We start from the raw sequence: 10,017 nt of genomic DNA, 5'->3' as shown, positions 1-10,017 counted from the left end.
GAAAAAAAAAAAAAAAAAGAAAGAAAGTGAGCAATATACTTTCATCCATTGGTACAGGAAAGGACTTTCTGAAAGAAGCCCCAAGAGTGTATGTATTAAGACCAACAATTAACGAGTGAGACCTCATGAGACTGAAAAGGCTTTGCACAACAAAGTATACCGTCACTCAGGCCAAGAGACAGGATACAGCCTGAGAAAAATATCCTTAGCAACTATATCTAGAATACACCCAGATTTATTTTTTTTAAAAAGCATCAATGAACAAACAACCCAGTTCTAGGTCCACAAAAGATGAAATACAAAAAATTAAGGAATATTTTTGTAAAAATGTTCACCATATTTAGTAATCAGGGAAGTGCAAATTAGCAGTATTTTAGCTCATTGCAGTCAAGATGACTAATATAAAAAAATGGCAAATGATGCCATGAATTTTGGGAAAGTGGAATACTTAGTCATTCATTGATGGAGCAAAATCTGATATAATTACAATGAAAATTCATGTGGAAGTTCCTCAAAAGTCTAAAACTCAACCCACTACATGGTCCAACTGTACACTACATGGTCTTGAGCATTTATCCAAAGGACTCCATATCCTACTCTAGAGATATTTGCACACTCATGTTCAGTGTTGTTCTATTCAAAATAGTCAAGAAATAAGAAGAGACTATATGGTCACCACATGAAAATGTGGTATATTTACCCAATGGGGTATTATTTAGCTAATAAGAAAAGCATTGGACAATGCAGTCCTATATACCTCCAAATATTACAGGCTATTGCCATTGTTCATGATTGCCTCCAGAACTTTAAAGTAAGACCCTACATAAAACATGGATAAACAAAACTGGTATTAACCTAAAAGCTTCACTCATACTGGAAAGCCTTTATAGTTTTGGATCTGAAAGAGACTATGCATGCAGAGAAGAAAAAGTCATCAATTACACCCAACTTTGAACCATGCAAACTACAATAATGATTGTGTCCTCTGGTACAATAGTGTCACGAATGTGATAGGTATAACCAACACTCTCTGGTGCCCTCAGCAGACCTTCTGTGTGAACTCCTCAGCCAGTCCCAAAACACCCAGAGAAAGATCCAATACCAGGCGCTCTAACATGTTCAGCATCATAGGATCAAAAGTTCCCTGAGCAGACCTTTGGCTCTGACACAGCAGCCAGTCCTACAACACACAGAAAAGGCTCCACAACCAGGTGCTCTAACAAGTCCAGGTCCACAGGATCCCAGGAGCTTAGTCACACCAGGATCTCAGGGTCCCAGAAGAAGCTTGGCTCCCAGGATCTCCGACACGCCCAGGATGTCAGAATCACAGGATCCCTGAATCACAGGATCTCAGAGACAGCTGGACTATGAGGAGTTCTGACACAACCAAGATCATAGGAAGGACAGGTTCCAGTCAGATGTAGCAAAGACAGGTAGCACTAGAGGTACTCAGATGGTAGGAGGCAAGCTTAAGAAAAAAAAGCAACAGAAACCAAGGTTACTTAGCATAATCAGAAACCAGTTCTCCCACCATAGCAAGTCCTGGATACACCATCACACTGAAAAGCAAGATTCAGATCTAAAATCACTTCTCATGATAGTGATGGAGGACTTTAAGAAGGACATAAATAACTCCCTTAAAGAAATACAGGAGAACACAAGAAAACAGCTAGAAGCCCTTAAAGAGGAAACACAAAAAAGCCTTAAAGAATTACAGGAAAACACAAACAAATAGTCCAAGGAAATGAACAAAACCATCCAAGATCTAAATATGGAAATAAAAACAATAATGAAATCACAAAGGGAGACAAGCCTGGAGTTAGAAAACCTAGGAAAGAGATCTGGAGTCATAGATACAAGCATCACCAACAGAATACAAGAGATAGAAGAGAGAATCTCAGGGGCAGAAGATACAATAGAAACATTAACACAGCAGTCAGAGAAAATGCAAAATACAAAAACTCCTAACCCAAAAGCAAAAGAATATACCTTCGTCTCAGCACCTCATGATACCTTCTCCAAAATTGACCATAGAAGTGGTCACAAAACAGACCTCAACACGTAAAAGAAGATTGAAATAATCCCACGCACCCTATCAGATCACCATGGACTAAGGCTGGTTTAAATACAAAAACAAATAAACAAACAAACAAACAACAACAGAAAGCCCACATACACATGGAAGTTGAACAACACTCTACACAATGATAATTTGGTCAAGAAAAAAATTAAAGGTCTTTTAGAATTTAATAAAAAGGAAGACATCATATGAAAACTTATGAGACACAATGGAGGCAGTAATAGGAAGGAAACCCATAGCTCTAAGTGCCTCCAAAAAGAAGCTGGAGAGAGTTTACACTAGCAGCTTGACAGCACACCTGAAAGCTCTAGAACAAAAAGAAGCAAATACACCCAAGAGGATTAGAAGGCAGGAATGAATCAAGCCAAATAAAAACAAAAAGTACTGTACAAAGAATCAACAAAACCAGGAGCTGGTTCTTTGAGAAAATCAATAAGTTGCACAAACCCTTACCCAGACTAACCTGAGAGCACAGAGACAGTATCCAAATGAATAAAATCAGNAATGAAAAGGGAGACATAACAAGGAAATGAATCTTAAAATAACTATTCTGTTTGTTGAGTATCAACCGTTGAAAATATTAAAATCATGTTATACAAACATCATGGAAATATTAATGATAATTTTTATCACTGTGCTTGAAATTAGCATTTTCTTAATGTTTAACATTTATTTCTCTGAACCATCCCTGGGACCATATTCTACCTTTCTATTAGAATATAGGAAGTAAAATGGATTGCAAGAAAAGAGTGTTATTAGGACTAAATGCGGGGGGCTGAGAAAGTCATTTTCAGAATGAAATATGCTTTCATTCATCTAATAAATAATATAGCATGGCTTTAAAATAAAGACAATACGTTACTCAAAATGTATGTGTGATTAGGAGCATTGGACCTGATTCAGTTCCCAGCACCCATATGGGAGTCACAATTACCTGTCACTACAGTTTCAGAGGATGTGGCACCCTTACACAGACACACATGCAGGCAAAGCATCAACGCATATTTAAAAAATGTTCTTGGTCTTTAGTAATGAGAAGCAGAATGGCCGGTATGTGACACATACCTGTGGCCCCAGCTACTTAAGGAGGGTCACAGATTTAGCCAAGAACTTATAAGAAAATTATAAAAACTGCAGGGAATACATGCTACTTTTGCAAAGCTTCATCAGCAGTGTCAATAAAGGGAGCCGAGAAACCTGGAAAGATGGCTCAGCAGTTAGGACCACTTGTTCTTGCTCCATTTCTTGCATCCACATCATCACTTGCAGAAAGCAGGGAGCTGATCCCTTCTGGTCCTGTCTGATCTCTGTCTGTGCTGTCTCTGTGTTGTCTGTCCAGCACAGGTGGGGCAAATATATACATGCATGCGAGCAATAAGCATAAATGAAGTCAGTACTAGTGCAGTGTTTTGGTTTTATTTTTTTATTAATTTCCCTTCCCTCCTCCCTCCCCCCTATGTCCCTCTCCCCTTCCCCCATTTCTCCAACCTTTTTCCTCAGAGACCTGGAAGCCTCCCATAAATATCAACCCCCCCCCCCGGCATATCAAGTTGATATCTTCTTTAAAAAGAACAAGAGGGAGAAGAAAGGATGAAGAGCTCAAGAGATGCCTTTTAGCCTGGTATTTCGTCCTTTTTGGGACTCATCAGTATGGGGTAGCTAACTCCGTAAGATTTTAAATACTTTTTAAAAGACCCAATAGTAAACATGCTAGTGTGAAATTAAGTATTAAATGCTTAAGGAGTTTAACTCACATTTGATGTGAAAAATCCAATAAAATGGTGAAATTAAAATGGTATTTTTTTATAAAATGTATTATTCTTAGAACAAGATCAATAAGTAATTATAATTATACTCAGAACAGTATAATTGGAAATATGACTATTGAAAACTAAAGAAACATTTTGCCAATGTCCCTCATGTTTCAAATTGCATAGTATAAAGTAAATCTTAATTTTATGCACTTTAAAAAAAATCGTCTGTATGTTGGTTTGAATTTTGAAAACCATATATGTTTCTCAAAATTATGGGATGCTACAGACAGATTCTCATCTTCCCTATCATTATTAAAGTGTTTCCATGCTTTCAGACCCCACTTGTGAACCTGTGGCCTTCCTTACCTAGCTGGGATTACAGATGTAAGGCACTAACCCAGCCATTCTGCTTTCATTATTAATACTCACATGCACACTGGGGGACTCATTTTTGTGGTCTCATAAATTCAACAGAAGGACTTCTCTGCATAAAAACTTCATATCATAAAAGTGGGATCACTAACATTAGTTGTACTTTGGGATTAAGGTATGGGTGCTAACGTCTATTTTAGACTCATCTATGGTCTTGCAGTCCCCTGTGTGTTCAACTCTCCAAGATGGTTTTCTTTTACTTTCCTTTTTTTTTAAGATTTACTTATTATATGTAAGTATAGTGTAGCTATTTTCAGACACCTCAGAAGAGGACATCAGATCTCACTATGGATGTTAGTGAACCACCATGTGGTTGCTCAGATGTGAACTCAGGACCATCAGAAGAGCAGTCAGTGCTCTTAACCACTGAATCTCTCCAGCCCTGATGGTTTTCATTTGTCATGTTAAGAAATATTCTTAATCTGGTTTGATAGCACTGTGGGACCATAGGGAAGGAGTAGCGCCCATAGATACCAGGCTAAAAAGCGTCTCTTGGCAAATGCTAGAAAGGAAAAAGAGGAGTTTGGCAGTGGAGGCTATAGCTGTTGAGCTTGCTACAGATCCATGATCGATCTGCATAGATCCTGGCACTGCTGATGCCATTGTTGTTCAAGTAGGCACATCTTTCCACTCCCCGGATGGAAATCCTGAAAAGCAACCAAAAACAGTAAGTCTGCAGAGCCCAGAACTGCATTCGCTCCTGCAATGAAATGTTACCAGTCTCCACTGCTTTTTGGTAATATGAATCAAAGAGTCCCTGAGAAATCACCTGCACTAGTTTTACACATACTGTCTCACATTCTCAGCATGTGAACACCACTCCTTTGTCATTTGTCTATAGTGAATCCTGTAATGTGTGTACAAGGCATTGGGCTGGTGCTTGCTGCCAGGTTCAAATGAACTGCAGTCATGAGTGACCCCACTGAGAGTGATTTTCAATTCTGTTTTAGGCATTTTACATATGGGAATGCCCACTTCTTAGTAAATTGCTCTAAGGGCTTCAATGATGGATGTGACTGAGCATGTGATTTACCATCCCAGTAAAACAGCTCAAATCCAAGGACTGTTTTGGGTACTCAGTGATGACAAAACTTTAAGAGGAGGTTCCAAATGGACTTAGAGTCTCTGCTTTCCTGAACAGGTACAGCCATGAGAATAGTGGAGTGCTGAATCTCAGGCTTGCAGATTCTGCAGTGGCTTTCTGGGGCTTCAGAGCCCCCACTGCCCATCTGGGGCTCTCTCTATATCCCTCACACGGCATTTATCAACAACAGAAATGTTTAAATTGGAGCCAGAACAAACAATATCTACTCCCAGAAACCATCATTATAGTAAAGATTTTGAGTAAAACAATACTAAGTAAAGGTTTTGAAACTGATGGCCAATAAACAGGAAAACCTCTGAAGGATTTAAGTTTGTGGGATGTGGAGCTTTCTGGGGATTGGCTGTTGCATGTAAACACACTCTCTACCTCTGATGCACACCTCCAGCCCAAGTGATCATTTAGTTTTTTTCTTCCTTCCCTGTACAGTTGGCTTTACATGACACTGACTTTTATCGCCCATAGCCATCACACACACATATCACAACACATGAACACAGTATAAGGAAAAACATTGTGAAAACATACNNATTGTTATACTCAGTGTTGTCTGTCCACTTCCAAGGGTGCTCTAACGACTCTCTGTGCAGGCCAATCCAACAATCAAAATTCCCCTTGAATCTCATTAGGAAATTCTGTCATAAAACACAAAAAGCCAAGAATACATGTGTCTCTTTGTTTCAGATGATCCTGGAATCTCTCCACTCCACTCCTTCCTCTAGAGATACCAGGCAGGTATAACTTAGGGTCACATTCCTCTGTGGCCTGGACAGTTCTGGGTTAACCTCCCATCGCAGTTATTAACAGTTGTCTCCTTCTGTANACAACATGTGCCAGCATATGGGAAAACACTCATGGCCCCCAGGTATTCCAGTAAAATGGCATATCTGACCTTCTAGCTGACTATGAGCACTTCATGAGAGAATTCTTCTTGAATGTCTCAGTCAGAAGCCAAGCATCAGCAAATGGCACACACTCACATTCCCCATGTCTCCATGAGCTTGGGATGGGAGCCTTCCTCAGGCCTCATCCGTAACTCTCAAGGCAATATAATATTCAACAGAACAGACAGACAAACCAATCCCTGCCCATTGCTTACCAGCTCCTCCAGGTTGTCAAACCGAGCTAGTTGGGCCTCTTGTGCCATGCAGAAGGCCTGGGCAAATGTCCAGTTACTTGAGTATTCAGAAAAATAAAAACATTTATTTCCAAATCCAATCCATTTTCTGGGGCAAGCAGAATATGTATTATTTTTTATTGAGATCTGTTCTGTTGTTCTCACTAAAATGTAGAGAATACAATGAATCATAAGCATGTCTGGCCTCCTGTGCACACCACAGTCTGTGTGTTCCTTTACAGCATCTTTCTGCTGGACCCTAAGTACCCAGAGAACAGGAACTTCCAATGTGTTTCCTTTAGCATCTTCCTCACAATGCCTGGGTCACAGTGGTCAGTAAGTATAACTGACAGTGTGAATATGGACAGAGTGGTTCAGGATTTGGAGTATAACTCACTTACCTGACAAAGCAACTGAAAGAGCAACTACAGCTCCAGTGAGGACCATTATCACTCCATAGCAGCAGTGAAGCTTAGCAGGATACTCAGGGGAGACGACTCTGAGACATTTTCCTTGAAGTGTTTTACCTGTAAATGTAAATATGAGAACACCATTCTCAGAAAACATTTAAGGAAAAAGAATTATCTGTAGATTTGGCTTTTATTCATCCATTGCAAACCCCTTCACAGATTGTCCTGGTCTATAAATTATGTCTATGGCTCCCAGAAGACTAGAGGAAAGGGGAACATGGAGTCTTCCAGTCATTGAACTAAGGCCCAGTGAAGAAGCAAGAAACAGAATGAGTAAAGGTCAGGTTGAAAGCGAAAAACAAGCAAGCTATCCATAGATATTGTTCCGTGACTATAGACTGGTTAGGACTGAGGACAACACTGAGTGCCAAGGACAGGGACAGACAGGGATCAGCAGGAGGCTGCAGAGATGGCTGAGGGGTTAAGATCAGTTGTTGCTCTTCTAGAGGACCTGTGTGGATTTCCCAATCCCAGCTCCTAAAGGGGTAGCTCATAACCACTTGTGTAACTCCTGCTACAGTCAATGAGACAAACAATTTGGCATACTTTTATATTTCCAGTGCCAGGGAGGCAGAAGCTGTAGAGTCAGGAGTACAAGGCTAGCCTTGGCTACATTGGAAGTTTGAACTCAACCTGGATTATGTAAGGATCTGTCTCAAAGAAACTAGTCAGTTAGTAAATTAATTAATAAAGGCACATAAATGTTATAGAACACAATGACATAACTAATGGGTGAAATATGGGAGCATTTTAACAAGCTTACCAAAATCATGTGAAAAAACTAATATTAGCCTAAAATAACAAAATCTCTTAGCAAGTTAGGAATTGAAGGAACACATTTATGGATATTAGGCATTTCAAAAAAAATCAGAAAGATAATTTAATTCATTTAGAATTCTACACCAGCATTTCTTATACAGTATTACAAGTAAGATTTACAGATAATCCTCTGTGTTTACACCAGTATAACTCTGATACTGTCTGTTTCATTCTGATATATAAACGGGAACTTTGCTGTATACACAGAGATCTTTTTCTAAATTCGAATGTGTCCCATGGCACAGTTTGAACATACTTTTCATGTCTTTATTTAAAAGCAACGTTGGAAATGATCTCTAAAAAAAAAAAAAAAAAAACCAAAGAAATGAAATATTGCTGCCCTGGATTTTAGCTTAATTAAAAACTGTTTCAATGACAAAACAAGCTACAGTTTCAAAGGAGTAAAGTTGTGAAATGCCTGCAGCTAGTTACAACAGCCGCACTTGAGACAGTTGCTCCACATTCAGGCCATGTTTCAAAATGGCTGCAGCTAGTTATACAACAGCTGCACTTTATAGAGTTGCTCCACATTCACAACAGGAAATATTTCCATTGGCTAAAGAGTTGAGTATTTGATTTCAAAAAGTCAACCCTGCTGGGGCAGAGGGAGCAGGAGTTCCAGGCCAGCTTGGGGTAGAGTATGAGACTTTGCCAAAGAATCAAGCAAGCAAGCAAGCAATCATCATCATGCTCATTATTATTATTATTATTATTATGATCATTATTATTATCATTATTATTTCAGAATACTTGGTTTAAGTGATAAGCATTATTAGCATTTGTTGGGAATTTTGAATTTTGATAAACATCAATCTTGTGTTCTCAAAATCTAGTATTCTTTCCCTAAATTAAAAAAAAAAAAATCAATGTTAAGAAACATGAATGAGGGGAGAAGGAAGATAAAGGAGCACAATATAATGACACATAGACAGTTTGAAACGCAAGAAACACAATTTTGCTTCCTTTCTGAAGACTGAAGTAGAAAACCCCATTATATTCTTTTTCTGTAACTTATCAAGAGCTCAAATGGAAAGAACTTGGTCCTGGGTAGGTTCAGCCCCACCCCCAAGCCCCCACTCCCTCCACACCCCAACCCACCTCCTTACAATTCTTTTTTAATTACAATGGATCTGCAAAACAAAAGCCCCAAGCTTCCCAGGCGACTTCTGTCCCTGTGCACAGTGCAAAGCTGTGTCTGATTCCTTCACTCTGGGATGTGTAGAGCTAGCATTTTCTACAATAAGGTAATCCACCAGAGGGGTAACTTGCCAGATCCCTAGGAAGAGAGGACTAGCAAGCTAAGTACAAAGAAAGCAAGCTGTGGCTACAGCTCTGGCTCTCAGAAGGTGACTCTGCTCATTTCTCTTGCCTTAGAACTATTCATGCTCCTATAGAATAACTAATGTAACAACCTCATAGCTAATCCGTTTGCATTCTTCTGCTCTGCAGACCCACAGCGACAGGCTCACAGACACCCTTCTGTTCTTGTTCTTTGTTCAAGGTTCAGCTCTTTTACCTTCCTGTCCCTGGTGAAGCTCCTCTCTGCTCTTACAGTTTGGTTCAAATACTATTGAATACATACCCATTTCTCCCTCCTGTGGGCTGTCTGTGGTGCTGAGCATGGGTAGGGAAGCCTTTGTGGCACTCATTTCAGAGCTGAGAAGCTGAGTTTTCACTACAGGATTGAAACTTGAAAGCTGAGAGGCATAAATACATGGGAGGTTTCAGTATTTATTCAACCCTCAGGCTGATCCAGTAGGTCGAGTTCCTCCCCCTGTGCAGACGTGTTTGATTCAAACTGGAGCCTTGTAAAGGAGGTAGGCTTTCATTGGACTGTAGTGAAGTGAAACTAATGCTGTACACAAAGAGCTTTTAGCGGAGCCAAAAGGGGCTGGAGAGTGAGACCAGTTCTACTGTCCAGCAGGAATCAATTTGGAAATAAAAGACGACAACAAAAAGAAAATATTACCAACCCTTTCCTGCCCTAAATCCCACACATCAGACAGTGATCTTCGGGGTAGGTGAGCCCCCTGTCATTACAGCTCTGAGCTCTGAGGGCATTATTTTACAGGGACACCCAGGGCAAGGTCAGAGGGCTCTGTGTTGAGAAGCCCAGAGACAGAGTCAGAGAGGAGAGAGTTGGGGATCACAGTCAGTGCTGAACACACTTCTTGCCTCTCAGGGAATAAGAGATCCTTTGTTCTGGAGCCAGACCATGCCTCCCTCAGGACTACGGACTCAGT

General features: G+C 40.0%; 1 protein-coding gene across 1 annotated transcript; it reads right to left on the bottom strand.

The window, feature by feature from the left end:
• Positions 1-4,582: 4,582 nt before the first annotated feature.
• On the bottom strand, positions 4,583-9,535 carry LOC110316922 (C-type lectin domain family 2 member D11-like). The gene is made up of 5 exons (XM_021191266.2): positions 9,357-9,535; positions 6,887-7,012; positions 6,468-6,649; positions 5,897-6,003; positions 4,583-4,913 (listed from the first exon to the last, which is right to left on the bottom strand). Exons 1-5 carry the CDS (start codon positions 9,421-9,423, stop codon positions 4,769-4,771), a joined length of 627 nt encoding a protein of 208 aa, XP_021046925.1. The 5' UTR covers positions 9,424-9,535; the 3' UTR covers positions 4,583-4,768.
• Positions 9,536-10,017: the final 482 nt, after the last annotated feature.

This window comes from Mus pahari, chromosome 2 (assembly GCF_900095145.1).
Source record: "Mus pahari chromosome 2, PAHARI_EIJ_v1.1, whole genome shotgun sequence".
NCBI classification, from domain to species: domain Eukaryota; kingdom Metazoa; phylum Chordata; class Mammalia; order Rodentia; family Muridae; genus Mus; species Mus pahari.
The sequence above is the reverse complement of the archived record's forward strand: the minus strand, read 5'-3'. Positions and strand labels throughout refer to the sequence as shown.